The 25515-nt window shown below is 35.3% G+C and overlaps 1 protein-coding gene across 2 annotated transcripts in view; it reads right to left on the reverse strand.

The window, feature by feature from the left end:
• Nucleotides 1-902: 902 nt before the first annotated feature.
• The window catches only part of IL7 (interleukin 7), a 45278-nt gene continuing 20665 nt past the window's right edge, over nt 903-25515 (reverse strand). For both annotated transcript variants that reach the window (XM_021688601.1, XM_021688600.1), the window contains 3 exons: nt 4278-4358; nt 3074-3205; nt 903-1022 (listed from right to left, as the gene is read on the reverse strand). In XM_021688601.1, coding sequence (XP_021544276.1) covers nt 903-1022; nt 3074-3205; nt 4278-4358 — 333 coding nt within the window. The remainder of the gene's footprint in view (nt 1023-3073; nt 3206-4277; nt 4359-25515) is intronic.

Here is a 25515-nt window from a genome sequence, read left to right on the forward strand (position 1 = left end):
TACTACACAGGTCATTTATTATCAAAAGAGAAATGTTATCCAAAGTCAGCAATTTGTTTGTAATACTGTATGAAAATATTTTTATATAATACAGATACAGTGTCAAAATTAAATACACATTCCATTAATTAAAAGGACAACATATATTATTCTGTTAAAAATATACTTCCCAAATTGCAAACTCATTTAGACAAATTTTATTACACATAAATGACAAAAGTAACTCAGTATTATGGTTTAGCATCCTTAGAACAGGTGACTTGCTATTTTGTGAAATCATTCTTTATGGTCATCTTAAAACATTTGCTATACCATTAATGAAGGCACTGTCTTATGCATTCAAGTTTAACTACATGTCTTAATCTCTCTTAAGGATCTTGGACTCCTTCATACCACTGTTTCTTTAAGGTATCTAACTCTTACTCTCATTGGCATTATCCACATCTGTTAACTCTGAAACATTTCCAGCACAGAAGACAATTTCCACTCTCATCGTAGTATGCTGGTGCATACAATTATTTTGATAATAAAGCAATGTTAATTTTTAATTCCTGCTTATATACTTCACAGATTTTATATGTCTTCTGAAATTTTAAAACAGGTTTAAAAAGTATTATTGCAACTAATACCTTACTTGGATTGTCTTACAAAAATCACAGAATTAATACTGATTGATATATGTCCAAAAACATATGAAGGTTTGTCGATTGCAGCCTTTGGTTTCCACTGTTTATATCCATCTTCTAGTAGCAATTGAGAAATTGCTCTAATCCGCTTTTACCAGGATGCATTCTGTAACTTCTAGGGTATTCTACCCCCCGCCCCAAGATTTGTACGAGAAGATAGACTCTTGAAGGATACAACTGAAGTTCATATGTCTTTATATTGCCACTCCATATTTTTCAATGTTCTTTGGAGCCCCTCAAAATTTTATTCCAACAAGTTTTTATCTTTTGTAGTAGTATCCCTAGGGAACACAAGCTCTTTTGTTTTCTCTGTTCCTTTACAGATTTATTGTCTTCCTAGAAAAATATATAAAAAAAAGTTTTAAATTTCTATTTAAAAAATACACATTTTAAAATGTTCAATCTTTAATTTCCATCATGTTAGGTTATGCTGAAGGTTTACTAACCGACCAGGATGGCTATTTTCTTCATATACTTGTTTTCTAGTTTATGTTCTATAAAAGTAGTTCACTCATGTCTTTTGCTTATTACCTATTGATGTTCTAACTTTGTTGCTTTATAAAAAAATTGGTGCTCTGATATTTTCCCTAGCTTCTTTTATTTTAAAGTAATGGCTTTAAGGGGCACCTGGGGGGCTCAGTCGGTTAAGTGTCTGACTCTCCATTTTGGCTCAGGTCATGATCTCAGGGACGTGAGATGCAGACCCATACGGGGCTCAGGCACTGGATGTGGATCCTGCTTAAGATTCTCTCCCCCACCTCTCGCCCCTGCATGCTTTCTCTCTCAAATAAATAAATCAATAAAACTCCAAAAAAATAAAAAATAAAGGAGTGGCTTTAAAAAATGTAGCTTAAAGGGATCCAATTTCTAAGGGGTACCTTTCGTCTCCTTTTATTAACATTATAATGAATATTTTCAAACCGAACCATTAAAAAGGAAAAGGGAAACATAAAAAAGGAAAAAATTCAAAGGGAAACATAAAGGAATTAAGTTGAATAAAAAGCTGATGAAGAAAGAAAATTATACAATCACTCTCACCAAATTTTTAGTGGGTTGGACTTCACCCAGGGAAGGTAGTTTTATTCCTTCCTTAAAAACAAAGTCACATTTATAATATTGAATATTAATCCTTTATTGCTCCTTTCATTAATGGCATTGCTAAATTTTATATTGCTGTCAAATTCATCTAATCTCTTTGAGAATCTACTTTATTTTTTGATAGTATGAAAAAAGAATAATTTCATTTAGAAATAGAGTATCAGGGAAAAGGAAAAAGCAAGACAGGTTAGTTTTCTTTTCCCTTTCTCTTTTTAACAATTTAGGATGTTTATTTTTAAATTTTTTTATTTCAAAGTTTGCATTTAAATTCAAGTTAGTTAACATATATGGTAAAATTGGTTTCAGGTGTAGAATTTAGTGATTCTTCCCTTACAGATTTATAGAAAAGAGAACAGTAGAAATTTCATATAGAGGACTAACATAAGTAAGGGGGCAAAACTGGAAATAAACTTCGCAAATCCAGGACACCAAGAGGAGACTGGCTTGCATCAAATAGATAATGTGATGATAAATGAAGTGGTTCACATTCTATCATTTCATCATTGTCAACAGGGCTCAAGGATAATCTTAAATCTTACCTCCTGTGGGCAACTACTGGTATTAAAAAAATAAAAACACACAAGACCCTTTTTCTGTCATGAAAATGTTAAAAATTTCTTTTTAAAAAAGCATAAGAAACCTTTTGGCTTTGTGAGGCAGCTGGTAAAATTTCTGAAGTGGGGGTTGTGGTAATAATAATATATCATTTATTGAAACCTTTCTAGTACTAAGCACTTTACATGAATTATGCTATTTAATTAACCCTGTCACCATCCTATAGATACTATATTTTTCTCCATACTGTGGCTTAGTATCAAGATTGTGTCTTCCAAATTTTGTTTTGTTATATTTCACAACCACTAGCAGACAAGTAGGAAAAATTAGCCCTATACTTAACAAAATTATTGAAGCAAAAAAAAATTATTGGACATATATATATGTTTTAACATGTAAAGTATTAACATGTAAAGATATTTGTTAAATACATTTGATTATCTGTTTTATTGTCTATGAGTTCTTATAAATGTATACATATGGGTTAAAATTATTAATGAGATTTAGAGGTAAAAATTTACCATTCCCACCCAAGTTATCACATTAAGCTCCTTCAAAGTTATCATAGCAATGAGGTATGCACTCACTTATTTTTACTCTGCTTCCATAATCTATTTCAACTTTAGGTAATAATAAGCAGTTAGAATTCTATGATAATAGATAATGATCATTAGAGAATTATAGTATCCTATCACAGGACTAGTTGATATTTTTGTTCAAAGTAAACAACTTACCTTGGGGGTACAGTTCAACAATTGTAATGTGCCCTGTGAAACTCTTGATAAGTGGAGATTAAAATCCTCACTGTTATTCATTTTAACAAACTGCTTCAACTTGCGAGCAGCACGATATAAAAACATACCTTCCTATTACAGGAAAAAAAAAAATCAGAAGCGTTGTGGTTCAAATAAAATATTAAAAAATGAGAAGCTTTCCTAAAAAGCCAAAAGCCAGAGCTGTATTGCCAAATAATGCCCTACCTCCACCCCAGATTTCCATTCCAGTTAATCACATGACTGACAAGTAACTAGACTAAAACTGTTTAGCTCCTGAGTGACAGTCTGGAGGGCCTAGAATTTGGCTTAATGGTTATTTGACTTTTTGAAGTCTCTTTTCTTTATAATATAAATTTATGATCTTATCACTTATGGATGAACATTTAACAAGATTATTCCATTTTAAATGAGACAACCAAAGGAGAGGGCTTCTGGAGGCAACAATAATGAAAGGTATGTGATTTCTCTTCTTATTTTTGTACCTTTTGAGCTATGGATGTATAGCTGACAATGATAAAAAAGGGTCCATATTCACCTCAAACAAGTCTTTCAAATATTTAAAGTAAGAAATTAAAATAAAAAGAATTTATGAATATACAGTGTGATACTATGAGGTTAACTCAGCTACTATGAGTTTTAAAAAGACTACTGAATATCATACTAGTTTCTCTAGAAGGAAATGACACAAACTTCTGTTGTAAGGTTGGTAAATTTTAATATTCCACTAACCAGAGGTAGTAGTTGTTTGAAAATAAGCAAATATTGAAAGAAAAAATTTCAAAGTCCTAGAAGTAAATTATGCTGATGACTGATGTTTGTGTGTGTGTGTGCAAGCAATCACTCTAACAAGCATTTTCCTGCATAAGAATGTCACAAATAAAGGATATGTGTGTCTTTGAATTCAGCAGTTTTAGTATTTTCAAAGTGAAAACTGAAATGCTAAAATAGAAAAAAATACTTACAAAGTAAGCATAGGGCTTTTTGTAAAATAAAAGTATAAAAGAAGACAATAGTATAATTTAATAGGTCAGTGGGAATTGTCTGGTTAGAACGAAAAGAATATGTTATTAATATAATGAATATAATTATCTAACACATACAAATAATATAAGCTTCTATAAAATCAAGCTTAAATGACATATAAATTTCAAATAATTATTACCTTATTATCATCACATGCATGTTTTTTTAAAACTTTAGGTTCATTATTCGGGCAATTGGTACGATTTTTTATCATAGTGTCCTGTAAAAAGTAATTATATAATAGTATGGTTAAATTGGGGACTTTTCTAATATATAACAATTTTAAAAACAACAATGTTATAATACTTGGTCTTAATATGTGCATTTTAAGGAAAATAACTTTAGCATGGCTCAGCTGACTAGGCATAAAGAATAGTTTTCTATAGTTAAAGAATAAACAAGTATATACACAAACCCTCACATATTTAGAGCTTCTCCCAGACTCCATAATTTAATCCCATAAATCACTGAGAGGATCTGGTTCATTTGGGGAAATAGAAGTACCTATTTTGGAAGTTATACTATGTAGACAAAGTACAATAAATTCTGAAATCATGAAGTTGAGATGCATTTAAGAGGTTTTCCAGTCCAGTTTCCTGCCACTACAAAAGAGCAACAAAAAGAATTTACATAAGAATAAGGGAAAACCTCTTGACAGAGTGAAGTTGAAATTTATTATACAGCATTTTTTTTTGAGGATTTTATTTATTTTATTTGAAAGAGAGAGAGAGAGAGCGAGAGCAGGAACACAATCAGGGGCAGCGGGAGAGGGAGAAGCAGGCTTCCCGCGGAGCAGGGAGCCCGATGCGGGGCTCAATCCCAGGACGCTGGGATCATGACCTGAGCCCACGGCGGACGCTTAACGACTGAGCGACCCAGTTGCCCCTATTCTACAGCATTATTTATTTATTTATTTATTTATTATTTATTTATTTTTATTTGAGACAGAGAGAATGAGAGAGAGAGCACATGAGAGGGGGGAGGGTCAGAGGGAGAAGCAGGCTCCTTGCTGAGCAGGGAGCCCGATGCGGGACTCGATCCAGGGACTCCAGGATCATGACCTGAGCCGAAGGCAGTCGCTTAACCAACTGAGCCACCCAGGCGCCCTTTCTTTTTATATATATATTTTTTATTTATTTATTTATTTATTTATTTATTTATTTATTTATTTATTTTTCTATAGCATTTTTAACAATCCAATTGGTCTGGGATGTTTGAGATAGAACTTTGCTAAGAAACAATGGGATCAAGTGTGTGTGTATTGTTACATAGGAGTAGGAAAGCAGACAATACTTGTTCATTTTTTATTTCTACGGAATGTAGTAGAAGGTGGGGATTACCCGAATCTGGAATTTAGTTGAGGTACTAGGAAGAATTTCCTAAGGATTCAGATTCTGTTCTACACAGGATTGGACTAGTTCTGTCAAGCAAATTAACAATGCCATGCTATCAGAGCTTCCAGAAGGATTTCAAGCAATCTTAGCCTGTATGTTGTCACCAAACAAACAGGGTAAGTGGAAGAATGGCTTTAGTCACGGGCTTCTAGTCTTCATCTGTCTCTCAGAAAAGTGTGCATTACTCTGGTCACCTGTGAAAAGTGTAAATGGTCTCTGGGTTTATCCTGACTTTAATTGTATTTACTATCTGCTTTACTGTAGGAATTAGTGTTTGAACATTCATTTAATCACCCAACGCTTACATATCAGTCAATGTGCAAGATCCCTGCCAAGCCCGAGGAGAAAAACGGACTAAGAAAGCACAGTCCCAGTTTCTTGTTGCCATTTGATATAAAGGGCAGATACTACATCATCCCTTGGACACTTTTATATCACTTATCTTTGTTAAGTGTATGCTTTTGTAAACAAAATATTTGTTAGTGCCAGTCTCCTCAGTCATACTGCAAATATCTTAAGTGCAAATGGATATATTTTCTATAACTAACCTCATGTTGCCATTATACACACTCCTGAAGAGGTAGTAAAGAATTAACATTTACCTATTAAATCAACTTCCTATGGGTTTCCATTTAACTCAAAAAAAAAAAAACCCACAATAAATCATACATACATTTCTCTTTGATAAAACATAGAGCATTTCATTTTTGCCATGCCATTATTAAAAAAAAAAAAAAACCTATAAGAGAGACTCTTAACTATAGAGAACAAATTGAGGGTTGATGGAGGGAGGTGGGCAGGGGATAGGATAAATGGGTGATGGGCATTAAGGAGTGCACTTTTTTTTTTAAGATTTTTTATTTATTTGAAAGAGAGAGCATGAGAGGGAAGAGGTTCAGAGGGAGAAGCAGACTCCCCGCTGAGCAGGGAGCCTGATGCGGGACTCCATCTCAGGATTCTGGGGATCATGACCTGAGCTGTAGGCAGTCGCTTAACCAACTGAGCCACCCAGGCGCCCCAAGGAGGGAACTTGTGATGAGCACTGGGTGTTATATATAAGTGATGAATCACTAAATTCTACACCTGAAACTAATATTACACTGTATGCTAGCTGGAATTTAAATAAAAATTTGAAACATTAGGATAAAAAGAAGATAGACAAATGTGCATGTTTTCCAATTTACCAAAAATATTATGCAAAAATACAGCATAGAATTAGTACTTATTTCTTGGATCACTTTAACAAATTGCATGGCACATGAATATATGAAAAGCCACTTGGTTAAGCCATTGCTCCAATGAATTTTTAAAAAACTCATTTATATGTAGGTATATGTTCTTATATGTATGTATAACATACAGAAAAGTAATGTTATACCAGTTGATTTGTTTGCCAAATGTTTGCTACAGTATATAAAGATGTTACTATACACTAAAAGATTGACTCCTATAGAGGTAACAATTACTGACTTCAGTGCCTTTATGAATACATTAACGGGTATATATGAGTGCATATTACAGTTGGTTTCTGAAATTGTTTTTATTCAAGCCTGATAAGAAGGATGGCTCAGACTAAGGTTAATAGAATCACGGAGTTGGAAAGAACCTTAGATATCCATCTCTTGAGTTACTTTACTTGATTTACTTTACCAATAATAATTTCTTATAAGCATCATGACATGTTTGAAGATTTCCTCATATTTAATATGGATATGGAAAATTAAAAGAGAAAAGCCAGGATCACAATGACTGTGAATTGCAATATTTTCCAGTATAAAACATGATGTTATATAAATTGTTCTAAAAATACATAATGTCTTTTCAATCCATAGATTTACATGTCTTTCATTTCAGCATAGTTTTCTTCTTTGAATTACTTCCCTTGCACTTGTAACAGTATCTTCTTCAGAAACACTAATTGTGTATACAATGGATTTTCTATTTCACCTTTTCTTTTATATATTTGTCTTTGATTTTTTTAATTTCATTTTTTGTGGTTTTCTCCACCATGTCTTCCATATGCCTGTTCTAACGGGGCACTTGTTTCTGGTTTCCATTTTATTCTCCACTTTTTTCCTAAACCTAAAGAGCTCACCTTCATTTTCTCTGTTATCTCTTCTCCTCATACTATATTATTTTTTAGATTTTTTTTTACTTTGGTTTCTTAGAGAGTGTTAAGAAGAAAAATCTGACATTTTCTACTGCTTTCATAGGTAATTAATCTTTGATCTGAATTCATTTTCCTTATCTATGTTTTCATTTGCTTATTTACATGTTCATTTGCTCATTTATTTTGGTAGTATCAATGCATAGTCTTTTCTTTTTTATTTTCTGCAGATATATATATGTATATATATATTTAAATTCAATTAGTTAACATATAGTGTATTATTAGTTTCAGAGGTAGAGGTTAGTGATTGATCAGCCTTATATAATACCCAGTACTCATTATGTCATGTGCCCTCCTTAACGTCCATCACCCTGCTACCCCATCCCCTCACCCCTCTCCCCTCCAGCAACCCTCAGTTTGTTTCCTATGCTTAAGAGTCTCTTTTGGTTTGTCTTCCTCTCTGGTTGCATCTTGTTTTATTTTGCCCTCCCTTCCTCTATGCTTCTGTTTTGTTTCTTAAATTCCACATATGAGTGAAATCCTATGATAATTTACTTTCTCTGATTGACTTATTTCACTTAGCATAATACCCTCTAGTTCCATCCACATTGTTCCAAATGGCAAGATTTCATTTTTTTGGGTGGCTGAGTAATATTCCATTGAATACATACATATATATATACAACATCTTCTTTATCCATTCATCTGTCGATGGACATCTGGGCTCTTTCCATAGTTTGGCTATTGTGGACATTGCTGCTATAAACACTGGGGTGCAGGTGTTATTTTCTGGTTAACTTTGAAGGGATGCAAAACTAAATTGGATTATTTTTCAGCTAGTATTCAACTCTTCCCTCTACCCCATCAGAGGATGTATCAGTTTTCTAGGGCTGCTGTGGCAAATTACCAAAAACAACAGAAGTTTCTTTTGTCACAGTTCTGGATGTCAGAAGTCCAAAAGGAAGGTATCCATTTGTTTGCCTCTTCTTTTTTCTGTTGGCCACCAGCAGTTTTTGGTGTTCCTTGGCTTGTGGCCACATGGTTCCAGTCTCTGCCTGCAACTTTATCACTTGCTTCTCTATGTGTGTGTCAAGTCTCCCCCTGCCTTTCTCTCTTTTTTTTCTTTCAAGTTTTTTATTTAAATTCTAGTTAGTTAACATACAGTGTAATATTAGTTCTGGTATAGAATTTCGTGATTCAACACTTACATGCAAGACTTGGTGCTTATCACAAGTGCCTTCCTTAATCCCTATCACTTATTTAACCCATACCCCCACCCCGCTCACCTCCCCTCTGGTAACCATCAGTTCGTTCTCTATACTTAAGTGTCTGTTTCCTGGTTTGCCTCTCTTTTTCCCCCCCTATGTTCATTTGTTTTGTTTTTTAAATTCCACATATGAGTGAAATCATACAGTATTTGTCTTTCTCTGACTTATTTTACTTAGCATGATACTCCCTAGCTCCATCCATGTCACTGCAAATGGCAAGATTCCATTCTTTTTTCATGGCTGAGTAATATTCCTGTGTGTGTGTGTGTGTGTGTGTGTGTGTGTGTGTGTGTAACATCTGGGTGCATGTATCCTTTCCAATCTGTATTTTTGTATCCTTTGTGTAAATACCTAGTAGTGCAATTGCTGGATCATGGGGCAGTTCTATTTTTTTAAAGATTTTTAAAATTTATTGATTTGAGAAAGAGACACACAGAGCACAAGCAGAGGGAGAGTCAGAGGGAGAAGCAGACTCCTCGCTGAGCTAGGAGCCCGGATGTGGGGCTTGATCCCAGGACCTGGAGATCATGACCCAAGCCAAAGACAGACGCTTAACCATCTGAGCCACCCAGGCACCCCAGGGCAGTTCTATTTTTAACTTTTTTGAGGAACCTCCGTACTGTTTTCCAGAATGGCTACACTAGTTTGCATTCCCACTCCTACCTTTCTCTTATAAAGACACTTGTGATGGCCATTTAGGGCCCAAATAGATAATCCAGGATAATCTTATTATGTCAAAATTCTTAACTTAATCACATCTGCAAAGACTCCTCTTCCCTATAAATTTCTAAAGATTTGAACCTGATATCTTCAAGTGGCCATGGCCTCCTATAGAGAAGTATTTCCCTGACCATTGATGTTGAGTTTGACCAAAAGCCTGTGCTTTGGATAGTGGACATTTGCAGACTGGACAAGAGCAGAGGTTTGAAATGTATTTGCCCAACTGGGTTTGGCTACTTGTACTCATGTCTTTCAACATGAGGAGAATAAGTCTCTGGTAGCAGCTTGTTCATTATCTATTACTACATAATAAATTATCACAAAACTTAGTAGCTTAAAACAACAAACATTTATTACTATATAGTTTCTGTGGGCCAGAAATTTAGGAGGAGCTTAACTAGGTACTTCTGACTCTGTCTTCCATGGGGCTACAGTTAAGATGTTGGCCATGTCTGTAATCACCTAAGGCTTGACTAGGGCTAGAGGATCCACTTTCAAAAGGCAAAATTGTTACCAATGGCAAGATTTCATTCTTTTTTATTATATATTATATATTTTCCATTATATATTTATGTGTGTGTGTGCGTGTATATACATATATATACTCCCCACATCTTCTTCATTCATTTATCAGTCAATAGACATTGGGTTCTTTCCATAATTTGGCTATCTTTGATAATGCTGCTATAAACATTGGGGTGCATGTATCCCTTTGAATTAGTATTTTTGTATTCTTTGGGTAAATACATAGTAGTGCAATTACTGGATCATAGGGTAGTTCTATTTTTAACTTTCTGAGAAACCTCCATACTCTTTCAGAGTGGCTGCACCAGTTAGCATCCAAGAATGCAAGAGAGTTCCCCTTTCTCTGAATCTTTGCCGATACTTGTTGTTTCTTGTGTTGTTGATTTTAGCCATTCTGACAGGTGTGAGGTGATAGCTCATGTTGTATCTCATATTGTAGTTTTGATTTGTATGTCCCTGATCAAATGGTGTTGGGAAAACTGGACAGCAACATGCAAAAGAATGAAACTGGACCACTTTCTTAAAAAATACGCAAAAATAAATTCAAAAGGGCTGAAAGACCTAAATGTGAGACAGGAATCCATCAAAATCCTAGAGGAGAACACAGGCAGTAACCTCTTTGACATCGGCCGTAGCAACTTCTTACTAGATATGTCTCTGGAGGCAAGGGAAACAAAAACAAGAATAAACTCTTGGGACTTCATCAAAATAAAAAGCTCCTGCGCAGTGAAAGAAACAATCAACAAAACTAAAAGGCAGGGCGCCTGGGTGGCTCAGTTGGTTGGGCGACTGCCTTCGGCTCGGGTCGTGGTCCTGGGGTCCTGGGATCGAGTCCCGCATCGGGCTCCCTGCTCGGCAGGGAGCCTGCTTCTTCTCCCTCTGGCCCTCCCCCCTCTCATGTGCTCTCTCTCTCTCTCTCGTTCTCTCTGTCTCAGGTAAATAAATAAAATCTTTAAAAAAAAAAAAAAAACTAAAAGGCAACTTATGGAATGGGAGAAGATATCTGCAAATGACTTATCTGATAAAGGCATAATACCAAAATGTATAGAGAACTTACAAACTCAACAAAAACGAACACCCAAAAAAGGAATAATCCAATTAAATAGGCTGATGACATGAACAGACATTCTTTCAAAGAAGACATACAAATGGCAAATGGTCAACAAACTCAAAATGATACTCAACATCAGTGGTAATGACTTTTTAAATAAAATTCCAAAGGAATGATTCATGAAAGAAATAATTAATAATCTGGATTTCATTAAAATAAAAACTTCAAAACACAGGCATATACATATATATTTCCCCTGATTATAGTAATTATAGTAGCACTACCCATATTTATATATGTATATAATGTAATATATAATATATAATATAGCAGCACTGTGTGCAGTATAATTACATATTTATTATATTATATTGACATACACATACACCTATCTCTTTGAAAACAAAGTTTGCAAAATAAACTTTTTTAGAGACTTGTTTACTAAGGTTGTTCACATAGATAGGCAGGGAATCAAAAGAAGATTAATATGCTATCATCTAATGACTGCGTCTATGATTAGCCTTGCAGCCATAGTAACTAATTAAGAATCTAAGTGTTTTTAAATGATGCCGTTCCACCCAGAGGTGATTTTTACCTAGATAAGATGAATACCAATGTAGGAGTATAGCATTCTTTTTCCACACAAGGTCACATAAAGTGGCTCAGCATACATTCAAATGGCAGATTCCTGCCTTACCCATATCGACCCCCCAGACATTTTTTTTGGTTGAGATATAATTGGCATGTAACATTAGTTTCAGGCATATAACAATGATTCAATATTTGTGTATATTTCAAAATGATCACCACAGTAAGTCCAGATAACATCCATCACTATACAGTTACAATTTTTTTCTTGTGATGAGAAGTTATAAGATCTACTCTATTAGCAACTTTCAAATATACAATATGGCACTCTTAACTATAGTCACCATGCTTTACATGATAGTCCCAGGACTTACTAATTTTATAATGGGAATTTTGTACCTTTTGACTACCTTCACCCATATTCCCGCCGCCCCCACCCCCGACTCTGAGAAACAAACTGAGGGTTCTAGAGGGGAGGGGGGTAGGGGGATGGGTTAGCCCGGTGATGGGTATTAAGGAGGGCATGTTCTGCATGGAGCACTGGGTGTTATATGCAAACAATGAATCATGGAACACTTCATCTAAAACTAATTATGTCATGCATGTTGATTAACATAACATAATAAAATTTAAAAAGCAGACAACATATATAATTATATGTAACACATACATATCACAACAAATTTTGGTGAATCATAGGATATCACGTTATAGGCCTGCATTGAGGGCATCTTAAAAAACATCTTATGAAATGCATTGTCATATTTATAGTAGAGATGTTAATTAAGAAGTTATCCATTGGACTCTGAGAAACAAATTGAGGGTTCTAGAAGGAGGAGGCTGGGGGGATGGGTTAGCCTGGTGATGGGTATTAATGAGGGCACGTACTGCATGGAGCACTGGGTGTTATATGCAAACAATGAATCGTGGAACACTACATCAAAAACTAATGATGTAATGTATGGTGACTAACATAATAAAATAAAATTAAAAAAAAGAAAGTTTATGGAAAAAGTAGAAAAAGAGGGAAATAAAGAATGGTATCTTAGTAATAATGATGATATAACTGACTTTTTAAACTTAATAAATATTTTCTGAACAACTTCAAGATTAAGGTGTGGTTCTCAGCACTGAAGATTCACAGATGAAAAAGTACTCCTATGGTACTTTCAATCACAGTGTTGAATGTGTGCTTCTGTAAAACACACAAAGCTTAACTACATATCTCTCCTATTCTCAGAAAGATCCTTTGAGTTCACTGCTATCATTACTCCTTTATTACACCAGGACATAATATACAATTTCTTTCAAAGGAAAAAACTGAGGCATAAAGAGATAGAGTAATTTGTCCAAAGGCACAGTTAGTGGATGCTAGAATCAAAAATTATGCTTAGGTTATCTAACTCCAGAGCCCTTTTCATAACTGTAATGCTGTAACTGCTTTCTTTGGGAACAGTTACATGACATATTTGTTATATGATAGGAATTTCTCAGTGGAGACGCCAATGTTTCAAGAAAAAGAATAGATAACTAATTAAATCAAATTGAGTCTAAGAGGAGGCCATGTGGAATAAAATCTCAAGTGCATTTTTAAAGTTGTTACTTTAAGGATACAGGAGGCTATGTCTTTCTCCAAGACAGAAGGGAATGAGAAGATTGACATATTTCTAAGAATTTTTGCTTTAATATTGCCATATATTGTATGTAAAGATTGTGACTAGTCTCTTTGCTCTTTACAATAATTTTTATTAAAATAAAATATTCCTGGGCGCCTGGGTGGCTCAGTTGGTTAAGCGACTGCCTTCGGCTCAGGTCACGATCCTGGAGTCCAGGGATCGAGTCCCGCATCGGGCTCCCTGCTCTGTGGGAAGCCTGTTTCTCCCTCTCCCACTCCCCCTGCTTGTGTTCCCTTTCTCGCTGTGTCTCTCTCTGTTAAATAAATAAATAAAATCTTTAAAAAAAACAAATACAATAAAATATTCTTTGTAGACATACAGATGGCCAACAGACACATGAAAAGAAGCTCAACATCACCCATCATCAGGGAAATACAGATCAAAACTACAATGAGATATCACCTCATACCAGTCAGAATGGCTAAAATTAAAAACAGGAAATGACAGATGTTGGCGAGGATGCGGAGAAAGGGGAACCCTCCTACACTGTTGGTGGGAATGCAAGCTGGTGCAGCCACTCTGGAAAATAGTATGGAGGTTCCTCAAAAAGTTAAAAATAGAAGTACCCTACGATCCAGCAATTGTACTACTAGATATTTACCCAAAGGATACAAAAATACTGATTCAAAGGGATATATGCACCCTGATGTTTATAGCAGCGTTATCAATAATAACCAAATTATGGAAAGAGCCTAAATGTCCATTGACTGATGAATGGATTAAAAAAATGTGGTTTATATGTATAACACACACACACACACACATCCTCACACAGAAATATTACTCAGCCATGAAAAAGAATGAAATCTTGCCCTTTACAACAATGTGGATAGAACTAGAGAGTATTATGCTAAGCGAAATAAGTCAGAGAAAGACAAATACTATATGATTTCATTCACATGTGGAATTTAAGAAACAAAACAAACATGGGGAAAAAAGAGAGAGGCAACCCAAGAGACAGACTCTTACTTATAGAGAACAAACTGGGGGTTACTGGAGGTGGGCAATGGGATGGGTTCAACAGGTGGTGGGCATTAAGGAGGGCACTTGTGATTAGCACCAGGTGTTGTATGTAAGTGATGAATCACTAAATTCTACAACAGAAACTAATATTGCACTGGATGTTAACTGGCTGGAATTTAATATTCTTCTTTGTTTTCTTTGATAATATTTTTGAAGTTTATTTTATTCATAGGGTGACCACACGCCCCAGATATCTGGGACCCATTCTGGATTGTACCAGAATGGCAGCCTATTGGTTAGCTTCCTCTTGCATTCTTAAAAGTGTTCTAGTTTGGGCAATAAATTTTTGCTCACCCTATTTGTACTATGGTACTTTGATTATTGGTTTGCATGGTATAGAGTTTTCCTACCTTTTTGTTTTTTAATTACTTTGAACATAACTAAAAAATACTTTTAATGTCAAATATATTACCTGCTTGCCATTATTCGATTGATACGGAGATATATGATGAAAACCTTTTTAATTTCTCTCCACTGTCCCCACTAGAATCACCCACCTGAGGTGATAAGTATTAGCAGTTCGATGAAAATATTCTTCTTGCTCAAGAAAACCTATGTATGTATGTAATGTGCATATAAGCCTACAAAATTCACTCATATATCTGCATATATAAGATATATGAAGATATTTTCCTTTACCGTTTTTTAAAAAAGCGTTCAGGGTATATATATTATTACTCTTCTTGTTATGTATTATTTTCACTTTATATAGTGACTATCATTCTAGGTCAAATATATCTGAACAATTTTTTTCATTACTGTATTATATTCCACATCCAGTGTATTCTATGGTTTATTCAAAAGTTTTTTAATGTTGAACAGTCAATATTTGCTCCTACAAACAGTTCTACAATAGGCATCTTTGTGTGTGTATACATATATATTTGTCTGTGCATATTATCCCCTTTGACTTGAATGCTTACATTTCTGTAGAATTGTTTCCCCTCATTGAAATTTGCTTAAGAAAATGGTATATTCATTTTTAAAATTATTCACACTTTGACCAGCAAATAAGGGAGCCCATTTGGTCACACCCTTGCCAGCAACAGATGTCATCAGCCTAACATTTTTACCAATCTTGATATGTGAAAATCTGTGCCTCATTGTAGCTTAAATTGGCATGTCTATTACTATTAGAAAATGAGCATCATTTCATGTTGACAATTTGCATTTCCTTTTATATGACTAGCCAGTTCTTATCCATTCTTAGGTTGTCTTTTAATAACCAGTTTGTACATTTTATATAAGAAATATTTTAAAGCTTTCCATGTTTTATTTCAGTTGTATCTCTCATATAATGTGTATTTTTTGTACAATTAGTCTTAATTTCAGACCTTAATTCTTTTTTAACATTTTTATTTTTTTATTATTTTATTATTATTATTATTTTTAAAGATTTTATTTATTCATTTGAGACACAGAGATAGAGGGAGAGAGAGAGAGCATGAGCAGTGGGAGAGGCAGAGGGAGAGGAAGAAGCAGACTCCCTGCTGAGTCAGGAGCCCGATGTGGGGCTCGATCCCAGGACCCTGGGACCATGACCTGAGCCGAAGGCAGACGCTTAACCATCTGAGCCACCCAGGCAGCCCGACCTTAATTCTTACTTATTGTTAGATATCCATTATTATTTCTTTATGCTCCTTTTCATTTGTTTTATAACTTTGACATATAAAAGATAATTCTTAAAAAGTGTTTTCCAAAAATCTATTAAAATTATATTCTTTCTCAATATAAATGGTAAATATATCTCATATAAATGTTCATTCTGAAATACGAAGAGGGATTTATTATCTTTTTTACTTTCTTTCAGTCCTCCTGTAACTACATGTTTTGCATATTATTAGTTTTTAGGTAGAACATGTTATTGTTGTGTTTTTATATTTATAATAACTATCTAGACATCACAAAACGGTTCAGTATTTAATAGTAGTCATTTTATAGCGTCATTTCTTCGTTACTGAAATATATTAATACCTTGTTTGGCTGGACTAATCTTGCAGTCAGATTTTTGTTGTGATTGTTTTAGATAAGAAAGTTGTATCCTTACTGAGCTCTGTGTATTTTTATTTTCCTTGGCACATTGATTAAAATTTGCCTATGTGTAGGATTGTGGACTCATGCTCCTGTTATTATAAATCTTAGTAGAGATTGGTCAACTGGAGGTAAAAATGGGTGAAAAACTGGAGGGTAGCCCAATTTTATTTTCCTTTATTGGAAACCTTTTCTCTTTATTTTTCCAGGATGATGCTTGTTTGCAAAATTTCTCTTTGAAATATACTAGTGTTTGTTTCTTATTATTATTGACATTATCAACAGACTTTATAGATATATTTTTAAAATTCAAAAAGAGATCTCTCTTCAATTCTGGAATTTTTGCTTCTATTTTATTTGTTATTTTTTTCTTACAATATGTATAGTTACATAAAGTCTTTGCCTTTTCCTTTCTTTTGGGAAATCTTTACATGTGTGTCCATGAAAAGATTACAACATAAAGTCGCTCTTCTTTTTTACACACACATTATTATAATATAAGCCTTTACCTTCCTATCTTAGTGAGATAAACTTTCATTTTCCAATTTATTTCTTTTTTTTTAAGATTTTGTTTATTTGAAAGAAAGACAAAGAGAATGAGAGAGAGAGAGAGAGAGAGAGCACGAGTGGGGTGAGAGGCAGAGGGAAAAGCAGACTCCCTGCTGAGCAGGGAGCCCCAATGAGGGGCTCGATCTCAGGACTCTGGGATCATGATTTGAGCTGAATGCAGACACTTAACTGACTGAGCCACCCAGGCACCCCTGCCATGTTATTTCTGAAGGTCCTCATGGTATTATCTAATGTTTACTCTGTAATAACTCCTCAGTTCTTCCACTTGATCTCCTCAACTTGCTGTCAAGATCTTCCTCTAGAAATGATGATGTTCATGAATTCACCACTTTTCTTGGGTAGAGCTAGTGAGAACCAGTAATGTTCCCCCCTCTAGCTGTGGGGAGGAATCGCAGCCTTTTGTGTCAAAGCATTTTTCTGGCTGTTGGAACTCCAAACACATTGTGTTTGTGAATACTGTGTTTTCTTTCCTTATCTTATCAATTCCTCCCTCTCTTCATTATTTAGCAGTCACATGATTTCTGGGACTTAATCCGCTCCCACTTCTGGGTTGGACTTTAATTGGTTTAAGACTTAGACACTAAGTCGATAAGAGTTACCTGATCTTCCTTGTCAAAGTAATTGGCTCAAATAACCAAGATCTAAAGCATTCAGGTCCTTGGTGTTCTACAGTCATAACAACTGTTTCATAGGTAATCCAATAAAAATATAACTAACTGGTTATACGGAAGAGAGTGATCATTCTTCTGGATCTGAAAGAAGCAATAACTCTGGTTGCTACTGGAAAGCCAGAGCATGAAGCCAAATGACACATAGAGAAATGTAGAGTGAAAAGAACTGTAAAAAAAAAGAAGCTGATAGATAAATGGATAAAAAAGATATGGTACACACACACACTGAAATATTACTCAGTCATAAAAAGAATGAAATCCTGCCATTTCCCACAACATGGATTGACCTACAGGGTATTTTGCTAAATGAAATATACAGAGAAGGACAAATACCACATGATTTCATTTATATATGGAATCTAGAAAACTAAAAAAAATAATGAAACAGAAACAGACTCACATACACAGGAAACACACTGTTGGTTAACAGAGGAGAGATCTAGGGGGGAGCAGATGAAATAGAGGTACAAACTTTCAATTATAAAATAGTCATGGAACTGTAATGTACAACATAGGAAATATAGTTAATAATATTAGAATAACTTTGTATGGTAGCAGATGGCAACTAGGCTTATCAGGGGATCATTTCACAATGTATAAAAATATCCAATCACTATTACGTACACCTGAAACTAACAAGATATTTTATGTCAAGTATACTTCGTTTAAAAATAGCCAATAAATACTCTTTAATGTTGAAGTTCATTTATGTTCAGTTTTCTACTACTTGTAGGTGAAAGCATACTAACTGACATACCTTCTTCAGCCTGAAGGATTTCATAACTAATATTCTGGACTCTGGCTGTTCTAAAAACAGCCCCCCCTTCTGACGCAGCTACTTCTACCAATGAAAATCTATGGCTCGCTTTTGCCCTACTTTCACATGGTCACCATTAGCATTAGAAAAGGTCTCTAGTCCTCTTAACTGAGATTTTTAGAGCAACTCATTTCCAGTTCCAGAGAGAGGAGGGAGTTCCTCCTCCTGTATTAAAAAAAAAAGAAAGAAAGAAAGAAAAACAAACACAGTCACATTTCCTATCCTCCCAGGCATGTCCTCTTCCTAGAATGATTGATAGTGCAAACAATACCCAACACAACAACAATCACCACCACCATTACACCCCAGAATCCTAGACAAAGTAGAGTCACAAACAGACCAAGTGAGAAAACTAGTGATAGGCAGAGCTAGCCTACAAACACAGGTTGGCCCAGTTACAAAGCTCATGCTTTTTCTACTTCACCAAGGTTGCCATCCAAGTAAGGTGAACTTGATTAAAAATTTTTAATCAACAAAGTTTAATAGAAGAGTTGAGAATATAAGTTCTAGCCAGAAACCAATAAAATATATTCTTTTCTGAATCCTGAACCCTATCCACATGATATGTCTTATAATAATCTTTTTTGTTTGCTTATACATTCATTTATGTACCTACTTAAAAAATTTACTGGATATACATGCATATTCATATTTTATGCATATATTATAGAATGATAAATGCCTTAATAGTAGTCAAGATAAAATGCTATAACAGATTACTTTTGACTGGTCTTATGAATGAAGTATAACCTGAGCTTGATATTAAAGGGTGGTTAAATTTGAGTATGTGACTATTTGGGGAGAAAGACAGGAGAAGTAAAAAATTCCAGAATGAGAGAACACAGAGCAAAGGCACAAAATGGTGGTACAAAAATTTGGGGCTCCGTTGAAAAACAGTAAGTAGTTTAGTTTGGTTGTGGTATAGAGAGTATAAGGGGCAATGTGGAGTGGTAGTTAGGCTAGAAATCAGACTGGGAGCAGATAATGGTTTCCAAATGCCCAGATAAGGTATTAATTCTGCATTCAGTAGCCAATGAGTGGTAACCTATGGAAAGTTGTTGGGCAGGGATATAGCATGATTTCAACTCTGCGTTATGATGATTAGTACATGTTGGGGAGGTATTCACACTGTATTCTTGACTGTGATGCTCATCTACTTTGCCTGGGGAAGCAAATTAGGTGGTGGGTAGATGTAAATCATGAGAGAAATGCAGTGTGAGGAGGTAGATATAATTTACATGAGAAATACAGAAGAATTAGAAGGAAGGCTGTAAGAATTCTGTCTCACTGGAAATACACAACTGGGGTAAGTCTCGCTGAATAAAGGTCCAGACTCCAAGATATTTGGAAATATCTTAATAGGTAAACAGGCATTCTTTAGTTTGGAATAGTCACTGTGAAAGAAATGATAAATTAATCAACTCCAAATGTGTAACCATGTCCTATATTTTCTACCAAAAATGTAGGAGAAAGAAAAATACAGTATATATATACACTCACCTATGTTTGTCTTGTCTAATGTTTTGGATTTCTCTATTTCTGAGAATTCACCCTCAATAGAGAGGTTTTTAGAAGAGAACAGATACCAAGTATATGCAAAGGCTAAAAAAGCACATCCTTATCGAACTCTGTATCCTTGCCTTCCCTTTGTCTACTGCCCAACTTTGCTGGGTTAATCAGGGGGGTGCAGAGTAGCTGAAATTTTTTGGCTTTAGTATTTACTTTTTGTTATGACAATGAATGTATATTAATTATGCTCTGGTATTAAAGAAACAGGAGACACTTAATAGCCAAAATATGTTTCCTACTAAATTTTATGCTAAAATTCTAAGGTAAATATATAGTACTATTAATTAACAACTATAAATTTATTAACCAAAGTTCTGAGGCTATCAAAGTATAATAATGTTACTTTCCTAATAATGTTACAGTCCTTCCTATAACCAAGAGTAGCCCAAGTAAAGCAGCTCTAATTAAATATATTGTCATTTTGCTACTCACTTAATTACATTCAGAAAAATAGCATGTTTAATATTATATGTCTCCACAGTACATAAACAATAGCAGAAATAAAAAGTTAAATGCTTTAACAATTAATATTAATGATCATTTACTATAGAGAGCACACCAGGAATAAAAACAAAGAGGATCAGTCCAAAAATAACATTGAAAATGATTGTCTTATCAAATATTTCAAAATAATATCATGAAAGTGCCTCCAAAGTGCTTTTTATGCAGAAGAGTTAGAAAAAAAACCTTGTGTTTGTAGGTTTCCACTTGTAGAAATACCTCTACAGAATTTTTCTGATGAGGCTCAAAATAAGAAAAATCAAACAATCAGCAACATTCATTAAAAATATTTACAGTTCTATGAATGCAGAACAAAGGAGGACACTACAAAAGGATAATGAATAAATCTTCGTTTTTAAACCCATTCTTTATCTTGTGCAAAATTATATATGCATTGGATGCCTTTTTTGGAGGTGAGTATATATTTTCTATTCATGAGACCCCTCTCCAGCATTACCAACACACCCTAGATACATAACTTGGTATTTTACTCACTCATGTTAATCAAAGTGTGGTTATCTAAGATTGAAGATAATAAACTGTGTTCCAGGAATTCTATGATTAAACAATTGGCAGATTTCCCTAAATATCAATGTGCAATATTAAGTACAGACACTGAATAATCACTGAAACCTGGTGGCATATCCACCTGTAGTTGGTAATAGTGCCACAGATCCAAAAGTTATGCACATGCTACTCTGGGTGTGTAGGAATGTTCTTATGAGATAGAGAAGTTTCATACGTGGCAACCATTCTATGTTTCTTCTAAATAGACTGAAGTCCTACATCAATGCAATGAAACGAACACTGAAACAGAGGTGTGGGTGGTTGGATCCTAACATTCCACTATTGGCATTAAATAATTTTTCAGCAGTAAGGGACCTCAGAAATTATGCAAGCCAAAGTTCTAGTTTTATGAATTATAAAAGCGAGGCCCTATAGCAGTTAATTGACTTGTTCAAAGTCCCAAAGCCAAAGGAGCAAAGCTGGGACTCTGACCCAAGCATTTTTATTTCCAGACCAACAATCTCCCTGTAACAGTGTGCTGACAAGATTTAGCCTCTCCTTGAATTACCTCATTTGTAAAATGAGTACACTGAGCTTGAGCCATGGTTTTCCAACACCCTGTTCCCTGTAATCCTGGGGTTTCTGGAATGACTCAGAGGCCACTGAAAATAGGCATAAGATGATACAGAACACTCAAGGCTCGAGGCCTCACTGTTCTATGTAAGATTTATTTGAAAAAAAAAATCGTGGATAAATACAAATTTGAAAACTACAGTTATTAATGGTTCATTTCTAAGTTTTAAATGAAAAGTCATCACTTACACATTTGAATTTTAATAGAATTTCACTCTCATAAATGAAGCAATTTATAGCCATTTTAAAATATTAAAGGTTTTATTTGCTTCTGTTCTTAAGGGTGTGAAATAGAAATTTAGAAGCCATTGTTGCAGAAATATTTCTAACATGAATAAGATTTTAAGAACCATCACTAATTGAATGCTTACTAAGTTCCAGGGATTGTTTCATCAACTGAACATATACTAATTCATGTTATCCATATAATAACCCAATGAAGTGTGGATACTAATTTTTATCCCCATTTTAGGAATAAGGAAATGAAGACATAAAAAGGTTAAGTAACTTATCCAATGTCACATAGCTAGCAAGTGGCAGATTTAGACTGAATATTCACACAGGGTTCAGTGAGTCATGACATAAACGGGTTCATTCCAAAGTATTCACTGTTGGATTATTATTATTTTTTAAAGCTTTTATTTATTTTTTGACACAGAGAGAGACAGCAAGAGAGGGAACACAAGCGGGGGAGTGGGAGACGGAGAAGCAGGCTTCCCGCAGAGCAGGGAGCCCAATGCGGGGCTCGACCCCAGGACCCTGGGATCATGACCTGAGCTGAAGGCAGACGCTTAACGACTGAGCCACCCAGGTGCCCCAATACCAATGTTTTTTATTGATCGTTTAATAACAATCCCATTTACAATTACACCAAAAACCATATGACATCTAGGAATAAATCTAACCAAAGAGGTAAGTTTTATATTCTGAAAATTATAAAACATTGGTGGCAAATTTGAAGATGACACAAAGAAATGGAAAAAACACTCCATGCTTATGGACTAGAAGAACAAATATTGTTAAAATGTCTATACTACCCAAAGCAATCTACATATTTAGTGCAATCCTTATCAAAATGCCACTAACATTTTTCACAGAGCTAGAACAAACAATCCAATAGAAAAAAGATAGTCTCTTCAACGAACGCTGCTGGGAAAACTGGACGGCAACATGCAAAAGAATGAAACTGGACCACTTTCTTACAAAATACACAAAAATAAATTCAAAAGGGCTGAAAGACCTAAATGTGAGACAGGAATCCATCAAAATCCTAGAGGAGAACACAGGCAGTAACCACTTTGACATCGGCCATAGCAACTTCTTACTAGGTATGTCTCTGGAGGCAAGGGAAACAAAAGCAAGAATTAACTCTTGGGACTTCATCAAAATAAAAAGCTCCTGCGCAGTGAAGGAAATAATCAACAAAACTAAAAGGCAATTTATGGAATGGGAGAAAATATTTGCAAATGACATATCTGATTAAGGGTTAGTATCCAAAATATATAAAGAACTGGGGCCCCTGGGTGGCTCAGATGGTTAAGCGTCTACCTTTGGCTCAGGTCATGATTCCAGGGTCCTGGGATCAAGCCCCACATCAGGCTCCTGGCTCAGCGGGGAGCCTGGTTCTCCCTCTCCCTCTGCCTCTCCCCACGCTCATGCTCTCTCTCTCCGTATCTCTGTGTCTCAAATGAATAAATAAAATATTTGAAATATATATATAAACAAAATATATAAAGAACTTATAAAACTCAACACCCAAAAAATAAATTATCCGTTAAAATATGGGCAGAAGACATGAATAGACATTTTTCCAAAGAAAATACACAGATGGCTAATAGACGAAAAGATGCTCAACATCACTCATCATCAGGGAAATACAAGTCAAAACTACAATGGGATATCACATCACACCAGTCAGATTGGCTAAAATTAACAACACAGGAAACAACAGATGTTTCGAGAATGAAGAGGAAAGGGCACTGTTGGTGGGAGTTCTAACTGGTGCAGCCAATCTGGAAATCATTACAGAAGTTCATCAAAAAAGTTAAAAATAGGGGGCACCTGGGTGGCTCAGTCGTTAAGCATCTGCCTTTGGCTCAGGTCATGATCCCAGGGTCTTGGGATCGGGCCCGCATCAGGCTCCCTGCTCCGCGGGAAGCCTGCTTCTCCCTCTCCTACTCCCCCTGCTTGTGTTCCCTCTCTCGCTGTGACTCTGTCAAATAAATAAATAAAATCCTTAAAAAAAAAAAGTTAAAAATAGAACTGTCCTGGGGTGCCTGGGTGGCTCAGTCAGTTGAGCGTCTGACTCGATTTCGGCTCAGGTCATGATCTCAGGGTCGTGGGATTGAGCCCCGTGTCGGGCTCTTGCTCAACACGGAGTCTGCTTGAGATTCTCTCTCTCCCTCTCTCTCTGCCCCCACTCAAATAAATAAATAAATAAATCTTTAAAAAAAATAGAACTGCCCTACGATCCCAGCCATTGTACTACTAGGTATTTACCCAAAGAATACAAAAATACTAATTCAAAGGGATACATGCACCCTGATGTTTATAACAACATTATCAGCAATAGCCAAATTATGGAAGGAGCCCAAATGTCCATGAACTAATGAATGGATAAAGAAGATGTGGTATAGGGCTCCTGGGTGGCTCAGTTGGTTAAGCGACTGACTTCGGCTCAGGTCATGATCCTGGAGTCCCGGGATCGAGTCCCACATCGGCCTCCCTGCTCGGCGGGGAGTCTGCTTCTCCCGCTAACCCTCCTGACCCTCCCCCCTCTCATGTGCTCTCTCTCTCAGTCTCTCTCTCTCAAATAAATAAATAAAATCTTAAAAAAGAAAAGATTAAAAAAAAAAAGATGTGGTATATATACCATACACAATGGAATACTACTCAGCCATAAAAAAGAATGAAATCTTGCCGTTTGCAATGGCATGGATGGAGCTAGAGAGTCTACCTTTCCTTCAGCTCATCTAATATAGTCAATCTAGTACTTGGTCACTCATATTCTCTCATTAATAAAATCCTATGAGTCCTTAAGTTGAAAGTGATACATAAAGTTCAGGCAAGTAGTAAGGCAGTTAGAAAGTAAAGTATGTAAGCACTGATGATTACAAATTCATATTTGGCACATTTTTAATTGCTGACTGTCATATGTGTAAGATAGTATATAATCATCACTGCTTATTAACCTTAAGATTGGTGAGTGATTAAAATCTCCCAAAATGATCAAGTGCATACATTGGTAGGTTTGCAATCAGTTCTCCAGATCTGTGTAAATCTCAACTTCTGTTCCTTAATGGTTCAGGTAAACATTTGCTAAGCATCTGACAATTGTAATCTGCCAACTCAAAGATGGATCATATACTCTCTAAGAACTCTAGAGACTGAAGGGAAAATTACAGTTTTAATAGGGCTTTGAAGAATGGGAAGTCTTAAGGAGGCAAATGAAAGGGAATAGAGGACCACTTGAATCAAGCTTGGAGTCCAAGGTTTTCAATGCAATACTGTATGCATTTATGAATTATGTGTTAGTGGTTATGTGTAAGCTGTTAGGTATTGAACATGAGTATAAAAAGACCAGCCTTCCAGACTGGGTTCTAATCCTGTGAAGTTCACAGTTTTGAAAGAAAGATCAACTCTTCAAAAATTACAACACAAGGGACTGGATGGAGCACTGGGTGTTATACGAAAACAATGGATCGTGGATCACTACATCAAAAA

The sequence above is a fragment of the Neomonachus schauinslandi genome, chromosome 4 (assembly GCF_002201575.2).
Source record: "Neomonachus schauinslandi chromosome 4, ASM220157v2, whole genome shotgun sequence".
NCBI classification, from domain to species: domain Eukaryota; kingdom Metazoa; phylum Chordata; class Mammalia; order Carnivora; family Phocidae; genus Neomonachus; species Neomonachus schauinslandi.